Here is a 20,162-nt window from a genome sequence, read left to right on the forward strand (position 1 = left end):
CATATTTAGTACACACATTCAGTAATGTATATACCTTTATATATGGTACATATATTTATTACTTTTTAGATTAACCATTTTTATATTTTGCTTGTTGCACGTTATTGTATTTTGCACAACTCTGTTGCTTGTGAAGCTTGCACACAAGAATTTCACTCGCATGTACTGTACCAGTGTACCTGCACATGTGACGTGACAATAAAGGTGATTTTGATTTTGATTTTTTTTTTTTTGATCTCCAGTCACCATATTTCCTGAAGATGGAGGCACAGACTAAGCTCTTGGAAATGAGTGGCTCTAGGTGGCCTGCACAGGACTTGGGCCTATTTTCAGCCAATGCACAAGGCAATGAAACAAATGGCCACTTTAGGCAACAGTTCTGCTGCCAGAGGTTCTGGGGTTCTTAGGGCAGCACATGTTGAGCTGTGCTTGCTTTAGTGAACTCCTAAATGTCAAACGTTTAAGTGAGCCTAACATCGAGACTACAGTTCAGACTCCTTGCTAGACTGCGTCTGTCTCTTCTCAATGGCTCCTTTTCTTCAAGGCCATGATAGGAACATGCCACCAGATTTGTCAGATTGCGAGCTTACTCAGTGAGACACATTGGAAAGCCAAACAAACAGGCCTGCGGGGTTTCCGTAGTGTAGTGGTTATCACGTTCGCCTTACACGCGAAAGGTCCCCGGTCCGAAACCGGGCGGAAACATGGGTCTTTTGCTCCTTTGGTCACAAGGGAATTGATGTTCACTGTTTAGACAACTCTGCTTGTCCAGCGTTTTCTCTTTTTTACTTGCATCCCTATTGAGAAATAAGTCTCTTGGTTTTGTCTTCGGTAGATTGTGCGCTAGCCAAACAAAGGACATCAAAGAGCTTGTCAACAAGAAGATCGGGGCCTTCAGAGGTGGCAACAGGATTAGAAGTGAGAAGAGTGCAAGAGGAAAAGTTGACTTGAGTCAAGGTGGCCAATGAAAGATACAGCAGGAAGCGGAAAGTGCAGCAGAAGAGCACGAGCGAGGTTTGGTGCAGCATGAAGACAATGCGCAGATGAGATCAGCCAACACAAGAGGAGTGGAATTTACTGGGCCACTAACTTGCTCTTTAACTGACTAGACTCTCACGCTAGCGTGTGCTTATGCTAATGTACCCGTGGAGCAAAGTGCTAGAAAGCCAAATGAGGTTCCACTGAGACTTGAACTCAGATCGCTGGATTCAGAGTCCAGAGTGCTAACCATTACACCATGGAACCCTGCCTGAAGCAGAGAAAAGCTCTGTGTCAAACAGGCATAAAAGTGTAGTAGTGCAGTTCCTGGTAAACTGATGGGGAGTTCTACACGGCCAGCCAAATTTTACCTGTCATACCTGCTGCGAATCCCAGCTTGACGTGACCACGGTGGCCCTTCAGAGGTCCTCGTTAGTATAGTGGACAGTATCTCCGCCTGTCACGCGGAAGACCGGGGTTCGATTCCCCGACGGGGAGTGAGCAGTCTCCTTCGCTGCTCACCGTTTTACCTGGAATGACCACGCACACGTTACTCGCACACCAGATCCTAGTCAATCTAATAATCTAGTCCTATAATGGGCTTGAAGAAACATGAATTCCACCTGTGCGCTCACAAGTCAAAAAGGTCTTCTCGGAAAGAGCTCCCATGAGAAGAGTTGCTAGTCCAAGAGAACTCTGCTTGTCCAGCGTTTCCTCTGTTTTACTTGCGTCCCTACTGACAAATAAGTCTCTTGGTTTTGTCTTCTGTAGATTGTGTGCTTGCCAAACAAAGGACATCAAAGAGCTTGTTAACAACAAGATCAGCTCCCATGAGAACAGATGCTATCTCGAGATCACAATTTGCATTGTCAATCTAGCATAAGTGGGGAATGCTTGAAAAATGACACAAATGGGAGTTCCCTCCTTCTCACTAGTCCTACATGATCTGTCATCAAAGTCCACAAATGTAAGAAAGCATTAAAATGCTCCTTTAATGACTACAGGGTATGCCAGCGCCGTTTCCGTAGTGTAGTGGTTATCACGTTCGCCTAACACGCGAAAGGTCCCTGGTTCGAAACCAGGCGGAAACATGCTTCTTTGCTTATGCGTCCTGATATAAAAGTGTCTGACTGCAGGCACTGCTTGAACTTGTGGGGTTCTACTGCTGTTTGGGACACAGACGAGAGAAAGTACTCAAATCTGGTACAGGCCTCTGACATTTGTAACCTTTGGATGCTGGGCTTGCTAAGAGTTCTCTATGGCCCAAATTTCAACAGAATTCACACAAATCAACACATCTCCAGTCACCATATTTCCTGAAGATGGAGGCACAGACTAAGCTCTTGGAAATGAGTGGCTCTAGGTGGCCTGCACAGGACTTGGGCCTATTTTCAGCCAATGCACAAGGCAATGAAACAAATGGCCACTTTAGGCAACAGTTCTGCTGCCAGAGGTTCTGGGGTTCTTAGGGCAGCACATGTTGAGCTGTGCTTGCTTTAGTGAACTCCTAAATGTCAAACGTTTAAGTGAGCCTAACATCGAGACTACAGTTCAGACTCCTTGCTAGACTGCGTCTGTCTCTTCTCAATGGCTCCTTTTCTTCAAGGCCATGATAGGAACATGCCACCAGATTTGTCAGATTGCGAGCTTACTCAGTGAGACACATTGGAAAGCCAAACAAACAGGCCTGCGGGGTTTCCGTAGTGTAGTGGTTATCACGTTCGCCTTACACGCGAAAGGTCCCCGGTCCGAAACCGGGCGGAAACATGGGTCTTTTGCTCCTTTGGTCACAAGGGAATTGATGTTCACTGTTTAGACAACTCTGCTTGTCCAGCGTTTTCTCTTTTTACTTGCATCCCTATTGAGAAATAAGTCTCTTGGTTTTGTCTTCGGTAGATTGTGCGCTAGCCAAACAAAGGACATCAAAGAGCTTGTCAACAAGAAGATCGGGGCCTTCAGAGGTGGCAACAGGATTAGAAGTGAGAAGAGTGCAAGAGGAAAAGTTGACTTGAGTCAAGGTGGCCAATGAAAGATACAGCAGGAAGCGGAAAGTGCAGCAGAAGAGCACGAGCGAGGTTTGGTGCAGCATGAAGACAATGCGCAGATGAGATCAGCCAACACAAGAGGAGTGGAATTTACTGGGCCACTAACTTGCTCTTTAACTGACTAGACTCTCACGCTAGCGTGTGCTTATGCTAATGTACCCGTGGAGCAAAGTGCTAGAAAGCCAAATGAGGTTCCACTGAGACTTGAACTCAGATCGCTGGATTCAGAGTCCAGAGTGCTAACCATTACACCATGGAACCCTGCCTGAAGCAGAGAAAAGCTCTGTGTCAAACAGGCATAAAAGTGTAGTAGTGCAGTTCCTGGTAAACTGATGGGGATTTCTACACGGCCAGCCAAATTTTACCTGTCATACCTGCTGCGAATCCCAGCTTGACGTGACCACGGTGGCCCTTCAGAGGTCCTCGTTAGTATAGTGGGCAGTATCTCCGCCTGTCACGCGGAAGACCGGGGTTCGATTCCCCGACGGGGAGTGAGCAGTCTCCTTCGCTGCTCACCGTTTTACCTGGAATGACCACGCACACGTTACTCGCACACCAGATCCTAGTCAATCTAATAATCTAGTCCTATAATGGGCTTGAAGAAACATGAATTCCACCTGTGCGCTCACAAGTCAAAAAGGTCTTCTCGGAAAGAGCTCCCATGAGAAGAGTTGCTAGTCCAAGAGAACTCTGCTTGTCCAGCGTTTCCTCTGTTTTACTTGCGTCCCTACTGACAAATAAGTCTCTTGGTTTTGTCTTCTGTAGATTGTGTGCTTGCCAAACAAAGGACATCAAAGAGCTTGTTAACAACAAGATCAGCTCCCATGAGAACAGATGCTATCTCGAGATCACAATTTGCATTGTCAATCTAGCCATAAGTGGGGGAATGCTTGAAAAATGACACAAATGGGAGTTCCCGCCTTCTCACTAGTCCTACATGATCTGTCATCAAAGTCCACAAATGTAAGAAAGCATTAAAATGCTCCTTTAATGACTACAGGGTATGCCAGCGCCGTTTCCGTAGTGTAGTGGTTATCACGTTCGCCTAACACGCGAAAGGTCCCTGGTCCGAAACCAGGCGGAAACATGCTTCTTTGCTTATGCGTCCTGATATAAAAGTGTCTGACTGCAGGCACTGCTTGAACTTGTGGGGTTCTACTGCTGTTTGGGACACAGACGAGAGAAAGTACTCAAATCTGGTACAGGCCTCTGACATTTGTAACCTTTGGATGCTGGGCTTGCTAAGAGTTCTCTATGGCCCAAATTTCAACAGAATTCACACAAATCAACACATCTCCAGTCACCATATTTCCTGAAGATGGAGGCACAGACTAAGCTCTTGGAAATGAGTGGCTCTAGGTGGCCTGCACAGGACTTGGGCCTATTTTCAGCCAATGCACAAGGCAATGAAACAAATGGCCACTTTAGGCAACAGTTCTGCTGCCAGAGGTTCTGGGGTTCTTAGGGCAGCACATGTTGAGCTGTGCTTGCTTTAGTGAACTCCTAAATGTCAAACGTTTAAGTGAGCCTAACATCGAGACTACAGTTCAGACTCCTTGCTAGACTGCGTCTGTCTCTTCTCAATGGCTCCTTTTCTTCAAGGCCATGATAGGAACATGCCACCAGATTTGTCAGATTGCGAGCTTACTCAGTGAGACACATTGGAAAGCCAAACAAACAGGCCTGCGGGGTTTCCGTAGTGTAGTGGTTATCACGTTCGCCTTACACGCGAAAGGTCCCCGGTCCGAAACCGGGCGGAAACATGGGTCTTTTGCTCCTTTGGTCACAAGGGAATTGATGTTCACTGTTTAGACAACTCTGCTTGTCCAGCGTTTTCTCTTTTTACTTGCATCCCTATTGAGAAATAAGTCTCTTGGTTTTGTCTTCGGTAGATTGTGCGCTAGCCAAACAAAGGACATCAAAGAGCTTGTCAACAAGAAGATCGGGGCCTTCAGAGGTGGCAACAGGATTAGAAGTGAGAAGAGTGCAAGAGGAAAAGTTGACTTGAGTCAAGGTGGCCAATGAAAGATACAGCAGGAAGCGGAAAGTGCAGCAGAAGAGCACGAGCGAGGTTTGGTGCAGCATGAAGACAATGCGCAGATGAGATCAGCCAACACAAGAGGAGTGGAATTTACTGGGCCACTAACTTGCTCTTTAACTGACTAGACTCTCACGCTAGCGTGTGCTTATGCTAATGTACCCGTGGAGCAAAGTGCTAGAAAGCCAAATGAGGTTCCACTGAGACTTGAACTCAGATCGCTGGATTCAGAGTCCAGAGTGCTAACCATTACACCATGGAACCCTGCCTGAAGCAGAGAAAAGCTCTGTGTCAAACAGGCATAAAAGTGTAGTAGTGCAGTTCCTGGTAAACTGATGGGGATTTCTACACGGCCAGCCAAATTTACCTGTCATACCTGCTGCGAATCCCAGCTTGACGTGACCACGGTGGCCCTTCAGAGGTCCTCGTTAGTATAGTGGGCAGTATCTCCGCCTGTCACGCGGAAGACCGGGGTTCGATTCCCCGACGGGGAGTGAGCAGTCTCCTTCGCTGCTCACCGTTTTACCTGGAATGACCACGCACACGTTACTCGCACACCAGATCCTAGTCAATCTAATAATCTAGTCCTATAATGGGCTTGAAGAAACATGAATTCCACCTGTGCGCTCACAAGTCAAAAAGGTCTTCTCGGAAAGAGCTCCCATGAGAAGAGTTGCTAGTCCAAGAGAACTCTGCTTGTCCAGCGTTTCCTCTGTTTTACTTGCGTCCCTACTGACAAATAAGTCTCTTGGTTTTGTCTTCTGTAGATTGTGTGCTTGCCAAACAAAGGACATCAAAGAGCTTGTTAACAACAAGATCAGCTCCCATGAGAACAGATGCTATCTCGAGATCACAATTTGCATTGTCAATCTAGCCATAAGTGGGGAATGCTTGAAAAATGACACAAATGGGAGTTCCCGCCTTCTCACTAGTCCTACATGATCTGTCATCAAAGTCCACAAATGTAAGAAAGCATTAAAATGCTCCTTTAATGACTACAGGGTATGCCAGCGCCGTTTCCGTAGTGTAGTGGTTATCACGTTCGCCTAACACGCGAAAGGTCCCTGGTCCGAAACCAGGCGGAAACATGCTTCTTTGCTTATGCGTCCTGATATAAAAGTGTCTGACTGCAGGCACTGCTTGAACTTGTGGGGTTCTACTGCTGTTTGGGACACAGACGAGAGAAAGTACTCAAATCTGGTACAGGCCTCTGACATTTGTAACCTTTGGATGCTGGGCTTGCTAAGAGTTCTCTATGGCCCAAATTTCAACAGAATTCACACAAATCAACACATCTCCAGTCACCATATTTCCTGAAGATGGAGGCACAGACTAAGCTCTTGGAAATGAGTGGCTCTAGGTGGCCTGCACAGGACTTGGGCCTATTTTCAGCCAATGCACAAGGCAATGAAACAAATGGCCACTTTAGGCAACAGTTCTGCTGCCAGAGGTTCTGGGGTTCTTAGGGCAGCACATGTTGAGCTGTGCTTGCTTTAGTGAACTCCTAAATGTCAAACGTTTAAGTGAGCCTAACATCGAGACTACAGTTCAGACTCCTTGCTAGACTGCGTCTGTCTCTTCTCAATGGCTCCTTTTCTTCAAGGCCATGATAGGAACATGCCACCAGATTTGTCAGATTGCGAGCTTACTCAGTGAGACACATTGGAAAGCCAAACAAACAGGCCTGCGGGGTTTCCGTAGTGTAGTGGTTATCACGTTCGCCTTACACGCGAAAGGTCCCCGGTCCGAAACCGGGCGGAAACATGGGTCTTTTGCTCCTTTGGTCACAAGGGAATTGATGTTCACTGTTTAGACAACTCTGCTTGTCCAGCGTTTTCTCTTTTTTACTTGCATCCCTATTGAGAAATAAGTCTCTTGGTTTTGTCTTCGGTAGATTGTGCGCTAGCCAAACAAAGGACATCAAAGAGCTTGTCAACAAGAAGATCGGGGCCTTCAGAGGTGGCAACAGGATTAGAAGTGAGAAGAGTGCAAGAGGAAAAGTTGACTTGAGTCAAGGTGGCCAATGAAAGATACAGCAGGAAGCGGAAAGTGCAGCAGAAGAGCACGAGCGAGGTTTGGTGCAGCATGAAGACAATGCGCAGATGAGATCAGCCAACACAAGAGGAGTGGAATTTACTGGGCCACTAACTTGCTCTTTAACTGACTAGACTCTCACGCTAGCGTGTGCTTATGCTAATGTACCCGTGGAGCAAAGTGCTAGAAAGCCAAATGAGGTTCCACTGAGACTTGAACTCAGATCGCTGGATTCAGAGTCCAGAGTGCTAACCATTACACCATGGAACCCTGCCTGAAGCAGAGAAAAGCTCTGTGTCAAACAGGCATAAAAGTGTAGTAGTGCAGTTCCTGGTAAACTGATGGGGATTTCTACACGGCCAGCCAAATTTTACCTGTCATACCTGCTGCGAATCCCAGCTTGACGTGACCACGGTGGCCCTTCAGAGGTCCTCGTTAGTATAGTGGCAGTATCTCCGCCTGTCACGCGGAAGACCGGGGTTCGATTCCCCGACGGGGAGTGAGCAGTCTCCTTCGCTGCTCACCGTTTTACCTGGAATGACCACGCACACGTTACTCGCACACCAGATCCTAGTCAATCTAATAATCTAGTCCTATAATGGGCTTGAAGAAACATGAATTCCACCTGTGCGCTCACAAGTCAAAAAGGTCTTCTCGGAAAGAGCTCCCATGAGAAGAGTTGCTAGTCCAAGAGAACTCTGCTTGTCCAGCGTTTCCTCTGTTTTACTTGCGTCCCTACTGACAAATAAGTCTCTTGGTTTTGTCTTCTGTAGATTGTGTGCTTGCCAAACAAAGGACATCAAAGAGCTTGTTAACAACAAGATCAGCTCCCATGAGAACAGATGCTATCTCGAGATCACAATTTGCATTGTCAATCTAGCCATAAGTGGGGGAATGCTTGAAAATGACACAAATGGGAGTTCCCGCCTTCTCACTAGTCCTACATGATCTGTCATCAAAGTCCACAAATGTAAGAAAGCATTAAAATGCTCCTTTAATGACTACAGGGTATGCCAGCGCCGTTTCCGTAGTGTAGTGGTTATCACGTTCGCCTAACACGCGAAAGGTCCCTGGTCCGAAACCAGGCGGAAACATGCTTCTTTGCTTATGCGTCCTGATATAAAAGTGTCTGACTGCAGGCACTGCTTGAACTTGTGGGGTTCTACTGCTGTTTGGGACACAGACGAGAGAAAGTACTCAAATCTGGTACAGGCCTCTGACATTTGTAACCTTTGGATGCTGGGCTTGCTAAGAGTTCTCTATGGCCCAAATTTCAACAGAATTCACACAAATCAACACATCTCCAGTCACCATATTTCCTGAAGATGGAGGCACAGACTAAGCTCTTGGAAATGAGTGGCTCTAGGTGGCCTGCACAGGACTTGGGCCTATTTTCAGCCAATGCACAAGGCAATGAAACAAATGGCCACTTTAGGCAACAGTTCTGCTGCCAGAGGTTCTGGGGTTCTTAGGGCAGCACATGTTGAGCTGTGCTTGCTTTAGTGAACTCCTAAATGTCAAACGTTTAAGTGAGCCTAACATCGAGACTACAGTTCAGACTCCTTGCTAGACTGCGTCTGTCTCTTCTCAATGGCTCCTTTTCTTCAAGGCCATGATAGGAACATGCCACCAGATTTGTCAGATTGCGAGCTTACTCAGTGAGACACATTGGAAAGCCAAACAAACAGGCCTGCGGGGTTTCCGTAGTGTAGTGGTTATCACGTTCGCCTTACACGCGAAAGGTCCCCGGTCCGAAACCGGGCGGAAACATGGGTCTTTTGCTCCTTTGGTCACAAGGGAATTGATGTTCACTGTTTAGACAACTCTGCTTGTCCAGCGTTTTCTCTTTTTTACTTGCATCCCTATTGAGAAATAAGTCTCTTGGTTTTGTCTTCGGTAGATTGTGCGCTAGCCAAACAAAGGACATCAAAGAGCTTGTCAACAAGAAGATCGGGGCCTTCAGAGGTGGCAACAGGATTAGAAGTGAGAAGAGTGCAAGAGGAAAAGTTGACTTGAGTCAAGGTGGCCAATGAAAGATACAGCAGGAAGCGGAAAGTGCAGCAGAAGAGCACGAGCGAGGTTTGGTGCAGCATGAAGACAATGCGCAGATGAGATCAGCCAACACAAGAGGAGTGGAATTTACTGGGCCACTAACTTGCTCTTTAACTGACTAGACCAGGGGTCCCCAATCTCAGTCCACGAGGGCCGGTGTCCCTGCAGGTTTTAGATGTGTCCTTGATCCATCACAGCTGATTTAAATGGATAAATTACCTTCTCAACATGTCTTGAAGTTCTCCAGAGGCCTGGTAATGAGCTAATCATGTGATTCAGGTGTGTTGACCAAGGGTGAGATCTAAAACCGGCAGGGACACCGGCCCTCGTGGACTGAGATTGGGGACCCCTGGACTAGACTCTCACGGTAGCGTGTGCTTATGCTAATGTACCCGTGGAGCAAAGTGCTAGAAAGCCAAATGAGGTTCCACTGAGACTTGAACTCAGATCGCTGGATTCAGAGTCCAGAGTGCTAACCATTACACCATGGAACCCTGCCTGAAGCAGAGAAAAGCTCTGTGTCAAACAGGCATAAAAGTGTAGTAGTGCAGTTCCTGGTAAACTGATGGGGATTTCTACACGGCCAGCCAAATTTTACCTGTCATACCTGCTGCGAATCCCAGCTTGACGTGACCACGGTGGCCCTTCAGAGGTCATCGTTAGTATAGTGGACAGTATCTCCGCCTGTCACGCGGAAGACCGGGGTTCGATTCCCCGACGGGGAGTGAGCAGTCTCCTTCGCTGCTCACCGTTTTACCTGGAATGACCACGCACACGTTACTCGCACACCAGATCCTAGTCAATCTAATAATCTAGTCCTATAATGGGCTTGAAGAAACATGAATTCCACCTGTGCGCTCACAAGTCAAAAAGGTCTTCTCGGAAAGAGCTCCCATGAGAAGAGTTGCTAGTCCAAGAGAACTCTGCTTGTCCAGCGTTTCCTCTGTTTTACTTGCGTCCCTACTGACAAATAAGTCTCTTGGTTTTGTCTTCTGTAGATTGTGTGCTTGCCAAACAAAGGACATCAAAGAGCTTGTTAACAACAAGATCAGCTCCCATGAGAACAGATGCTATCTCGAGATCACAATTTGCATTGTCAATCTAGCCATAAGTGGGGGAATGCTTGAAAAATGACACAAATGGGAGTTCCCTCCTTCTCACTAGTCCTACATGATCTGTCATCAAAGTCCACAAATGTAAGAAAGCATTAAATGCTCCTTTAATGACTACAGGGTATGCCAGCGCCGTTTCCGTAGTGTAGTGGTTATCACGTTCGCCTAACACGCGAAAGGTCCCTGGTTCGAAACCAGGCGGAAACATGCTTCTTTGCTTATGCGTCCTGATATAAAAGTGTCTGACTGCAGGCACTGCTTGAACTTGTGGGGTTCTACTGCTGTTTGGGACACAGACGAGAGAAAGTACTCAAATCTGGTACAGGCCTCTGACATTTGTAACCTTTGGATGCTGGGCTTGCTAAGAGTTCTCTATGGCCCAAATTTCAACAGAATTCACACAAATCAACACATCTCCAGTCACCATATTTCCTGAAGATGGAGGCACAGACTAAGCTCTTGGAAATGAGTGGCTCTAGGTGGCCTGCACAGGACTTGGGCCTATTTTCAGCCAATGCACAAGGCAATGAAACAAATGGCCACTTTAGGCAACAGTTCTGCTGCCAGAGGTTCTGGGGTTCTTAGGGCAGCACATGTTGAGCTGTGCTTGCTTTAGTGAACTCCTAAATGTCAAACGTTTAAGTGAGCCTAACATCGAGACTACAGTTCAGACTCCTTGCTAGACTGCGTCTGTCTCTTCTCAATGGCTCCTTTTCTTCAAGGCCATGATAGGAACATGCCACCAGATTTGTCAGATTGCGAGCTTACTCAGTGAGACACATTGGAAAGCCAAACAAACAGGCCTGCGGGGTTTCCGTAGTGTAGTGGTTCTCACGTTCGCCTTACACGCGAAAGGTCCCCGGTCCGAAACCGGGCGGAAACATGGGTCTTTTGCTCCTTTGGTCACAAGGGAATTGATGTTCACTGTTTAGACAACTCTGCTTGTCCAGCGTTTTCTCTTTTTTACTTGCATCCTGTTACGGGTACAGAATTGGTGGAGAGTACAAAGGCAAGACAGTCCAGAAGATTTGGGTCAAAGCGATCTTTTTATTGAAGTCTTCGCGCGGGAAGACAGTCACTGCACATGTCAGCAAGGGTCTTCGCCAAAATTATACTTCAGACTGCTTTTATAGCATCAGGGTATTATAACGCCCCTTCTAGCGTTTACAAGCACATAATTTGCATGTACAGAACATTCATGTATTTTAAGCATAAAGTGCAACATCGCGGTTCCTCTTTTTGGCATCTTCTTCCAAAAAAGGCAATGGACTCTGGCCTCTGCAGTCTCCGGGGGCTGGTCCTCTCCACGCGTCATCTGTTGTCAAGAAAGCTCAAGTGCAACATGTTTGCTCAGTACATTCAGGCCTATGGTTAAATCTAGTTCTAGGTTATATGTGATATATGTGTGTTTTGTAAGCATGTGTGCCATCTTTCCTAAGCTCCCGGCTTTTAACCAATGTGTCACCCAGACAGTCACGCTGAATGAAGCTTGAGACCTTTAATTACCTGGGAAAGCTTCAACTCCTTATGAGCACAGGACTGCAATGTGTGTATAAAGACATAATAATACTAAAAGTGGTTATGCTGCACCTGTAATAAGGATTAATATGGTGTCAGCGTGTTAAATGATTACTCTGGTGTTCGTGTATTAACTGTCATCTGACCAGTTTAAAGCTATGCGAGATAATATTAATGCTGATTAGTATGCTATCTAATATATTGTAGCAGTAAAGCAATTTCCTCTTTTCCACAATCCCTATTGAGAAATAAGTCTCTTGGTTTTGTCTTCGGTAGATTGTGCGCTAGCCAAACAAAGGACATCAAAGAGCTTGTCAACAAGAAGATCGGGGCCTTCAGAGGTGGCAACAGGATTAGAAGTGAGAAGAGTGCAAGAGGAAAAGTTGACTTGAGTCAAGGTGGCCAATGAAAGATACAGCAGGAAGCGGAAAGTGCAGCAGAAGAGCACGAGCGAGGTTTGGTGCAGCATGAAGACAATGCGCAGATGAGATCAGCCAACACAAGAGGAGTGGAATTTACTGGGCCACTAACTTGCTCTTTAACTGACTAGACTCTCACGCTAGCGTGTGCTTATGCTAATGTACCCGTGGAGCAAAGTGCTAGAAAGCCAAATGAGGTTCCACTGAGACTTGAACTCAGATCGCTGGATTCAGAGTCCAGAGTGCTAACCATTACACCATGGAACCCTGCCTGAAGCAGAGAAAAGCTCTGTGTCAAACAGGCATAAAAGTGTAGTAGTGTAGTTCCTGGTAAACTGATGGGGATTTCTACACGGCCAGCCAAATTTTACCTGTCATACCTGCTGCGAATCCCAGCTTGACGTGACCACGGTGGCCCTTCAGAGGTCCTCGTTAGTATAGTGGACAGTATCTCCGCCTGTCACGCGGAAGACCGGGGTTCGATTCCCCGACGGGGAGTGAGCAGTCTCCTTCGCTGCTCACCGTTTTACCTGGAATGACCACGCACACGTTACTCGTACACCAGATCCTAGTCAATCTAATAATCTAGTCCTATAATGGGCTTGAAGAAACATGAATTCCACCTGTGCGCTCACAAGTCAAAAAGGTCTTCTCGGAAAGAGCTCCCATGAGAAGAGTTGCTAGTCCAAGAGAACTCTGCTTGTCCAGCGTTTCCTCTGTTTTACTTGCGTCCCTACTGACAAATAAGTCTCTTGGTTTTGTCTTCTGTAGATTGTGTGCTTGCCAAACAAAGGACATCAAAGAGCTTGTTAACAACAAGATCAGCTCCCATGAGAACAGATGCTATCTCGAGATCACAATTTGCATTGTCAATCTAGCCATAAGTGGGGGAATGCTTGAAAAATGACACAAATGGGAGTTCCCTCCTTCTCACTAGTCCTACATGATCTGTCATCAAAGTCCACAAATGTAAGAAAGCATTAAAATGCTCCTTTAATGACTACAGGGTATGCCAGCGCCGTTTCCGTAGTGTAGTGGTTATCACGTTCGCCTAACACGCGAAAGGTCCCTGGTTCGAAACCAGGCGGAAACATGCTTCTTTGCTTATGCGTCCTGATATAAAAGTGTCTGACTGCAGGTACTGCTTGAACTTGTGGGGTTCTACTGCTGTTTGGGACACAGACGAGAGAAAGTACTCAAATCTGGTACAGGCCTCTGACATTTGTAACCTTTGGATGCTGGGCTTGCTAAGAGTTCTCTATGGCCCAAATTTCAACAGAATTCACACAAATCAACACATCTCCAGTCACCATATTTCCTGAAGATGGAGGCACAGACTAAGCTCTTGGAAATGAGTGGCTCTAGGTGGCCTGCACAGGGCTAAAAAGTTGTCTGTGTACCAAATTTCAGAAAACTCCAAAAGCACCAGCACAAGAATGTATCATGACCTTACCCTGAAAATTGAATTTACTATTTAATGTTTGGTCTTTCTCTAAGACAGTAAGAGCCATGTTAACATGGCTTAATCTCACCAACAGAGTGGTCTTACCTCTCTAAAGGTTCATGGAGAAGTAAAGTTTTCTTAATGAAGTTAAGTATTTCTTGTGGAGTTTTGAAGCCGTTAGAGAGAGTCAAGTTCTGTCATTTCATTCTTTCCCTTAGCTGTTTATTTCTAAACAGACACTCACTGAACCCACAAGAGGAGGAATTTAACGCCCTCAGACCTGATCAGTCCTGCTTTTCCCAGATCAGTGCTCACAGTTTAGTCTGTGGTGTAAATCTTTAAGCCTCTTTTATCAATATAATCATTCCTGTGCACTTTTCAGAGTCCATGTCATTACAAACTTTTTATCATTAATGAAATAAAAATGACACATCATCTGGATATATAAATAAAATAAAATTTAAAAAAAAAAGAAAAACCCAAAGAAAACTATTAAAAATATTTTATTTATCATGCACAGACTGCTAGACAATAGAGGGCACTAAAACACTGTGCTCCCTGAGCCACACCAAAGTTTGAAGTGTCAATGTGGTAAACCAAATCTGGTTTAGTGTGGGAAAATTCCTGCCTAGTTGCAGCAATCAAATTGAAATTCACAGGGAACAAATTTTAAAAAGCAGACACAGAAAAAAATGACACTGTTACAAAATACGAACACAACAGCCTCATAATGACAGATTTAACGAATAAAAGCTAAATGCTGTTACTTTAATGTGAAAACATATTCCTGATGTTGGACTAAGATGATACAGATGATTACTATTTGCAATTATCAGAGGGACAAAAGCTATGGATTGTTTAATATACATGTTCCATCTTGTGATCAGATTACTGTACAGTACAATCTCTGTTGTCTCTTCACATCTTCCTGTCTCAATGCATGCTCAGTCATCCAGGTATGTAAATCTCGAAAGGTTGATTGTGATCATCGGGACAAAACTTTTCATCACTCATCCAAGTGACTTCTTCAGGATTTGGGGATTCACAGTGGTGCTAGTTTCGGTCATTGCGCAAATGTACTGTTTATAAGGTTGGCCAAACCTGCAGCCAGCTGAGACTGAAGAACTCACTTGGATGAGTGACGAAATGTTGCTCCCACTGAAAACGCTACGTCCAGATGAACAGAATTAACTTTTGGGGATTCGCATTTCCCTCTTAGGATAAATCTTTTCCCACTAACCCCACAACACTAAAGTAATTATTCTCCTGTGTGTACTCTCATGTGCCTCTTTAAATCCCCTAATTGTAAAAATCTTTTATTACAAATGTTACAGCCAAATGGTTTGTCTCCTGTGTGAATTATCATGTGCCTGTTAAGATTTTTGTTATAATTAAACCGTTTACCACAAAGATCACAAGCATATGGGCTCAGCCCTGTGTGGATGCTCCTGTGTCTCTTCAGAACACCTGGTTGTGAAAACCTTTTACTACAAAATTCACAGCTGAATGGTTTCTCTCCTGTGTGGATTCTTTTGTGTGTCTTCAGATTGCCCTCTCGATTAAATCTTTTACCACAAATGTCACAACCAAATGGCTTCTCACCTGTGTGAACACTCAGATGTGTCTTGAAATGAATCCTCTGAGTAAATCTTTTACCACAAATATTACAATCGAAAGGCTTCTCTCCTGTGTGGACACTTCTGTGTCTCTTCAGATCCCCCAGTTGTAAAAATCTTTTACTACACACACCACAACTAAAAGGTTTCTCACCTGTGTGGATTCTCATGTGCCTATCCAGACTATACTGCTGTCTAAATCTAGTTTCACAAATGCTACAAGTAAATGGTTTTTCCCCTGTGTGGACTCTCATGTGAGTCTTAAGATTTGCGTTTTGATTGAATCTTTGTCCACAAACACTGCAGCCAAATGGTTTCTCTCCACCGCGGACTTTTGTCTGCGATGCTACACTTTTCTTCACTCTATTAACCAAACAGCTGGAAGTTTTTTTTCCTGAATGATGTGTTGAATAATGTCTCTGAAGACACCCTTTGTACTGAAAGCGTTTACCACACTCAGAGCAGCTGAGCGGCTGTTTGTTGATACATCCCACATTATCACTCTTTACACCTGAGTCATGTTTCATGCTCTCCTTCCAATCACTACTTTCACTTTCAGGTCCAGACAAAGGCTCTTGCCAGTCATCATCATCCTCATCAACAGTGACTTCATTCTCAAAATAGTCTGAAGCTTTTCCATCAGTATTTGGCTGTAAAAGACTGTTTAGATATGAAGTATTGGTAGGTTCTAGTCCTCCACATTGCTCTCCACCAGGTTCTCCTTTTATCTGCTTGTATGAGCAGCTGGCTGGAGTCTGTGTCTCTTTGTTATCTTCAGCTGGTTCTTGATGAAGCTGTAAGACTTGAGGTTTCTCTTCTTCATCTTCAGTCTTCAAAGGAACAGCACCCAGACCATTAAGCTGCTCTCCCTCCTGACCGGTCCACAGTTCCTCCTGCTCCTCCTTTATGTGGATGTGGCCTGTGTCCTGCTGGTCCAGACTGGGGATCGAGGGAATCTCTTCTTTAACTGGCAACATCTGCTGGACATCTGCAGAAAACCCTGAAAAGCACATCACAGGTGCATCACAGGAAGCTGTGAGCTATGCATTTTTAGTTCTAGAATTCTAGTTCTAAGTCAGGGACGACAAACTTACGGCCAATGGACCACATGCAGCCCACGATACAATTATATCTGGCCCGCAAGATAATTTCATATGTCAATTATTAATTTTCTTCATCGTGTGAAAAAAACATTTAAATATACAAGTTCTTTATACTAACAGAAAGGGGAGTTTCACAGTTCCGGGCTACTTAGGATAAAAGTGGGCTGTATGTGGCCCGCGATGTAAAATTAGTTTGACACCTCTGTTCTAGGGTATTACATATCAAGACATAACAAAAACAAAAAAATCATCTGATCTCTACAAGGTTCTAAAATCATTTAAGTACAGCCTTATAACATATGACATTATGTCATTATTTACTGAACAAAAACTAAGCCAAACTCTAGAAGCAGTGTGTTCACGCTGTGTGTGGAAAATCTAGCTACATCCTATATGATTCAACAGCTCGTAGAAACATCGTTAACACAAAAACTTTTTTGAAGTACAGTGGTCCCTCGTTTATAGCAGTAGTTACGTTCTAAAAATAACCCGTGATAGATGAAATCCGCAAAATAGCCAACTTTCTTTTTTACAATTATCATAGATGTTTTAAGGCTGTAAAACCCCTCACTACACACTTTATACACTTTTCTCAGACAGTAATGAACATGTTCACACTTGTCTCTCTTGTTTAAACACTCTTAAAGCTTCTCTCACTCTTCAAACCTTCTTAGAAAAATAAGTCCAGTATTATAGAATGAAACCAAAGGCACCCGCTGCTGCCTTTGACAGTGCAAAACGTTTCGTCGACATTGTTGTGTTTTTTGGGGAGAAAACTTACAAACACACAGTACAGCACTTCAGAGTCACACTGCTAGCGATCGAAGATTTATGTAAATTTGACAAGCTGAATGCTTTCTATACTGTTCAGGAGACACGGCACGAGATTGATTGACAATGGTCTACAGCCAATCAGGACGCAAAAAACCACGAAACAGCGAGGCCACAAAAGGTTAACTGAAAGGTTTATATCAGGGGTCCCCAATCCCAGTCCACGAGGGCCGGTGTCCCTGCAGGTTTTAGATCTCACCCTGGGTCAACACACCTGAATCACATGATTAGTTCATTACCAGGCCTCTAGAGAACTTCAAGACATGTAGAGAAGGTAATTTATCCAATTAAATCAGCTGTGATGGATCAAGGACACATCTAAAACCTACAGGGACACCGGCCCTCGTGGACTGAGATTGGGGACCCCTGGTTTATATAGATGACCTTTTCAAATCTAAGCCAGCCAAGTTCAGTCTGTTCATGTTGTACTGTCATTAACTTTAACATTTAAAACGCTAACTGAGGCCTGTAGGGTCTGACATGTAGCTCTCAGAGCTACATGTCAGACCCTACAAAAGATTACTTTACTCCTCAGCATTGTGCTAACACACACAACCAGTCCAGCAAAATGCCAAAACTTCTGTTTTTATGGAGCTTCTCACATTTAGTAATGATCAGTTACTACCAACTGCATTACTGCATTTTTTGCAGTTTCCTTACACAATTTTTCTAGTATATCTAATTCACATTTTCTTTCTGAGCCTTGTGTTGTGAATTTCCCCAGAGTAGCATTAATAAAATCTTTATTTATCTATAACTATGCATTCTCTTCAGTGAGAAATGGTCAAGAACATAAACCAAAGCACCTCTTCTCACATACTGTGTCAGTGCACTGAGTAACCACACAGCTAATCCTGACTCATAAATTTCAGTTTCATGGACCATAAAAACAAGCTCCAAGTGTTGCTGGAGCTTTACCTTCTTTACTAACTTCAGACTTTATCCTCTTGTCTTTGCACCTCTGAAGTGGTTAGCAAATACCTGAATACAGCATCTTTACACACTAATTCTTCTGTTTTATGATTTAGTTTCTGCTTTTTGACCAAGAGAATGAGTTACATGTTAATGAAACAAATGAACGTCACCTACCTGCCTGTGCTTCTGCCAAACCTGATGTAGCTGATGCAGATACGAGGGGACACAACCTCAGACCTCTGGGGTCGTCCGGTTGGATGATCTTTAATTGAGACATTGCAACTCCACTTGTGATTTTCAGGTGCAAGCTGTAATGACACAAATGAGCCACCTGAACATTTACTCATTCATTCCCAGGCAGTAGAGGGCCTCAATTACCAATCAGAAGCTCGATGGATGGATCTCTGACTCCTCCGGTCTGTGCGCCAAAGTATTAACTCTGTGTTATTCTTGGTGCATCTATCAAAGTGCAAATGTTAGAAAATACATAATGCTGTATAAATGTATGTGTGTGTGTGTGTGTGAGTGAGTGGGTGAATGAGACCTTTGGTAGAAAGGTTCTATTTAAGTATTCTTTAATTACAAGAACTGAGTTATTAAGTTGAAATTTTGACATAATAGCCCCAAGTTCTGACCTGTAGAAGGCAAAAACGTAGAGATTAAACTGAGATGATCTGGCAAGAGTTGCAAAACGTTATGAATTCACTGTATCACTGTTACTGCCTATAATTTAGAGCAGCTCTGGGTCCTTTGACAGGTTCGAGTTTTAACTTATAAAAAATTAAATTCTAGTCCGGGTAGCAGGTCTATATTTTTGTGTAAAAGCCCTCTTGTTGCTGACTGTATCAATGACCGTGTGGCTGCTGACTCTACTGGGAATAAATTACCTGTCCAGCAGAAAACAAGTGAGTCCTCTTCAGCTATGTCCACCTGGAGGAGGTGACCCCAACGTGTATTTTTTTTCCCCCCTTCATGTTTTTGCTCGTTTGGCGGTGAAAGCTGACGCCCGGTTTTATTTATTGTGCTAAATTAGAACTGTTACCGTCTCAGTGTCTCAAAACCTTGTTACACCATAAACACGATTCTAATTATTATTCGGGACCGCTGGCTCTCCTGGTGAGGGGATGAAAACTCGTCTGGAAGCTCCGCACAGTCTCAGGACGGACAACTTCCTGCCCGTCAGTCCAACATTTGTTTTGTTCCCCCTTACAACACAGTATAATAGAAGGTTCCTAGAGCCGTTTTTTTTCCTGAGGCAAAAAGATTCCCCCTGAGGGATGCACGAAGAAATAATTGTTAAAGTTTAACAAGTAAAATAAACCTCCAGTTCCGATTCATGCAAAACAGTCTTTGTGGCGAAAGAAATCCTACGAAGTTATTTTAGTTTGAGGACAACATACAGCCAGATCAGGTTCACAGCTTTTCATTTATTTTCTGTTTTGTGTCTTACCTGCTTTAAATATATGCTGAACAAAATATATTAAATAAATAGTTAATTGATGAACAGTTTTCCAATTTCAGGCTGTCTCACATCATTACAAAGAAATGTTACAGAAGTATCTTTGGCTGACCCTCTGGCAACTGTGTTTGTCTCTTGCTTTAACTCTTCATCATTATTTGAACCCTCATTATGCAAAAAGCCACATTTAAGAATCACAAACATTTAATTTGTTGGATTATGACTGATGGTCCCTTCAAGTGTATAATATTTAAATATTGCACCTGGAGCTGAATATAATAATATATGAATATTTTTATTTATTACTGTACAAATAAAGCATAATTTGACATTTTTATTGCACTTTAATCTTGAAGCCAGTTAAATTTATCCATCTCTATGCCACCAAAGCACTATAAAATAGTAACTATATAGCAATTATACAAGGAAAAAAGCAAGTTTATGACTCCACCCATAAAACTCAGATTATATTGAGTGCACATCTCATCAAATGTGACCTTCACCGAATTCACTCACATCTTTGCTAATCAAACGGCACTGTGGATGGATGATTGAATCTTCATTAGGAAAGGTCCTAAGCAAGTGAAGTAATCTTTGT

At 44.1% G+C, this 20,162-nt stretch overlaps 1 protein-coding gene, 1 long non-coding RNA gene and 24 other non-coding genes across 26 annotated transcripts; 19 read left to right on the top strand and 7 right to left on the bottom strand.

Annotated features, from left to right (window-relative positions):
* The first annotated feature begins 632 nt into the window (after window positions 1-632).
* Window positions 633-705, top strand: trnav-uac (transfer RNA valine (anticodon UAC)). Its single transcript has one exon. It is a non-coding gene; the product is annotated as a tRNA-Val (tRNA).
* Window positions 706-1,173: 468 nt separating this feature from the next.
* On the bottom strand, window positions 1,174-1,245 carry trnaq-cug (transfer RNA glutamine (anticodon CUG)). Its single transcript has one exon. It is a non-coding gene; the product is annotated as a tRNA-Gln (tRNA).
* A 159-nt stretch (window positions 1,246-1,404) lies between these two features.
* Window positions 1,405-1,476, top strand: trnad-guc (transfer RNA aspartic acid (anticodon GUC)). Its single transcript has one exon. It is a non-coding gene; the product is annotated as a tRNA-Asp (tRNA).
* Window positions 1,477-1,996: 520 nt separating this feature from the next.
* On the top strand, window positions 1,997-2,069 carry trnav-aac (transfer RNA valine (anticodon AAC)). The gene has a single exon. It is a non-coding gene; the product is annotated as a tRNA-Val (tRNA).
* Window positions 2,070-2,672: 603 nt separating this feature from the next.
* On the top strand, window positions 2,673-2,745 carry trnav-uac (transfer RNA valine (anticodon UAC)). The gene has a single exon. It is a non-coding gene; the product is annotated as a tRNA-Val (tRNA).
* Window positions 2,746-3,212: 467 nt separating this feature from the next.
* Window positions 3,213-3,284, bottom strand: trnaq-cug (transfer RNA glutamine (anticodon CUG)). Its single transcript has one exon. It is a non-coding gene; the product is annotated as a tRNA-Gln (tRNA).
* Window positions 3,285-3,443: 159 nt separating this feature from the next.
* On the top strand, window positions 3,444-3,515 carry trnad-guc (transfer RNA aspartic acid (anticodon GUC)). The gene has a single exon. It is a non-coding gene; the product is annotated as a tRNA-Asp (tRNA).
* A 522-nt stretch (window positions 3,516-4,037) lies between these two features.
* On the top strand, window positions 4,038-4,110 carry trnav-aac (transfer RNA valine (anticodon AAC)). The gene has a single exon. It is a non-coding gene; the product is annotated as a tRNA-Val (tRNA).
* A 603-nt stretch (window positions 4,111-4,713) lies between these two features.
* trnav-uac (transfer RNA valine (anticodon UAC)) lies at window positions 4,714-4,786 on the top strand. Its single transcript has one exon. It is a non-coding gene; the product is annotated as a tRNA-Val (tRNA).
* Window positions 4,787-5,253: 467 nt separating this feature from the next.
* Window positions 5,254-5,325, bottom strand: trnaq-cug (transfer RNA glutamine (anticodon CUG)). The gene has a single exon. It is a non-coding gene; the product is annotated as a tRNA-Gln (tRNA).
* A 158-nt stretch (window positions 5,326-5,483) lies between these two features.
* On the top strand, window positions 5,484-5,555 carry trnad-guc (transfer RNA aspartic acid (anticodon GUC)). The gene has a single exon. It is a non-coding gene; the product is annotated as a tRNA-Asp (tRNA).
* A 521-nt stretch (window positions 5,556-6,076) lies between these two features.
* Window positions 6,077-6,149, top strand: trnav-aac (transfer RNA valine (anticodon AAC)). Its single transcript has one exon. It is a non-coding gene; the product is annotated as a tRNA-Val (tRNA).
* Window positions 6,150-6,752: 603 nt separating this feature from the next.
* Window positions 6,753-6,825, top strand: trnav-uac (transfer RNA valine (anticodon UAC)). Its single transcript has one exon. It is a non-coding gene; the product is annotated as a tRNA-Val (tRNA).
* A 468-nt stretch (window positions 6,826-7,293) lies between these two features.
* Window positions 7,294-7,365, bottom strand: trnaq-cug (transfer RNA glutamine (anticodon CUG)). The gene has a single exon. It is a non-coding gene; the product is annotated as a tRNA-Gln (tRNA).
* Window positions 7,366-7,524: 159 nt separating this feature from the next.
* Window positions 7,525-7,595, top strand: trnad-guc (transfer RNA aspartic acid (anticodon GUC)). The gene has a single exon. It is a non-coding gene; the product is annotated as a tRNA-Asp (tRNA).
* A 521-nt stretch (window positions 7,596-8,116) lies between these two features.
* trnav-aac (transfer RNA valine (anticodon AAC)) lies at window positions 8,117-8,189 on the top strand. Its single transcript has one exon. It is a non-coding gene; the product is annotated as a tRNA-Val (tRNA).
* A 603-nt stretch (window positions 8,190-8,792) lies between these two features.
* Window positions 8,793-8,865, top strand: trnav-uac (transfer RNA valine (anticodon UAC)). Its single transcript has one exon. It is a non-coding gene; the product is annotated as a tRNA-Val (tRNA).
* A 704-nt stretch (window positions 8,866-9,569) lies between these two features.
* Window positions 9,570-9,641, bottom strand: trnaq-cug (transfer RNA glutamine (anticodon CUG)). Its single transcript has one exon. It is a non-coding gene; the product is annotated as a tRNA-Gln (tRNA).
* Window positions 9,642-9,800: 159 nt separating this feature from the next.
* trnad-guc (transfer RNA aspartic acid (anticodon GUC)) lies at window positions 9,801-9,872 on the top strand. Its single transcript has one exon. It is a non-coding gene; the product is annotated as a tRNA-Asp (tRNA).
* Window positions 9,873-10,390: 518 nt separating this feature from the next.
* Window positions 10,391-14,383, top strand: LOC112847677 (uncharacterized). Its single transcript, XR_003221384.1, has 2 exons — window positions 10,391-10,738; window positions 13,562-14,383. It is a non-coding gene; the product is annotated as an uncharacterized LOC112847677 (long non-coding RNA).
* Window positions 10,394-10,466, top strand: trnav-aac (transfer RNA valine (anticodon AAC)). Its single transcript has one exon. It is a non-coding gene; the product is annotated as a tRNA-Val (tRNA).
* trnav-uac (transfer RNA valine (anticodon UAC)) lies at window positions 11,070-11,142 on the top strand. The gene has a single exon. It is a non-coding gene; the product is annotated as a tRNA-Val (tRNA).
* trnaq-cug (transfer RNA glutamine (anticodon CUG)) lies at window positions 12,392-12,463 on the bottom strand. Its single transcript has one exon. It is a non-coding gene; the product is annotated as a tRNA-Gln (tRNA).
* trnad-guc (transfer RNA aspartic acid (anticodon GUC)) lies at window positions 12,623-12,694 on the top strand. Its single transcript has one exon. It is a non-coding gene; the product is annotated as a tRNA-Asp (tRNA).
* On the top strand, window positions 13,217-13,289 carry trnav-aac (transfer RNA valine (anticodon AAC)). The gene has a single exon. It is a non-coding gene; the product is annotated as a tRNA-Val (tRNA).
* LOC109203181 (gastrula zinc finger protein XlCGF57.1) lies at window positions 14,273-19,305 on the bottom strand. The gene is made up of 3 exons (XM_019362364.2): window positions 18,993-19,305; window positions 18,280-18,413; window positions 14,273-16,256 (listed from the first exon to the last, which is right to left on the bottom strand). Exons 2-3 carry the CDS (start codon window positions 18,380-18,382, stop codon window positions 14,899-14,901), a joined length of 1,461 nt encoding a protein of 486 aa, XP_019217909.1. The 5' UTR covers window positions 18,383-18,413; window positions 18,993-19,305; the 3' UTR covers window positions 14,273-14,898.
* Between the last annotated feature and the right edge of the window lie 857 nt (window positions 19,306-20,162).

Source organism: Oreochromis niloticus, linkage group LG8 (assembly GCF_001858045.2).
Source record: "Oreochromis niloticus isolate F11D_XX linkage group LG8, O_niloticus_UMD_NMBU, whole genome shotgun sequence".
In the NCBI taxonomy this organism is placed as follows: domain Eukaryota; kingdom Metazoa; phylum Chordata; class Actinopteri; order Cichliformes; family Cichlidae; genus Oreochromis; species Oreochromis niloticus.

What these genes read in the sequence shown, in the direction of transcription:
- LOC109203181 (XM_019362364.2), bottom strand. Translation starts at nt 18,382, where the DNA reads ATGTCTCAATTAAAGATCATCCAACCGGACGACCCCAGAGGTCTGAGG. An exon ending in TTTGGCAGAAGCACAGGCAG is followed by an intron (nt 16,257 to 18,279) that starts GTAGGTGACGTT and finishes TGTGCTTTTCAG; the next exon opens with GGTTTTCTGCAGATGTCCAG.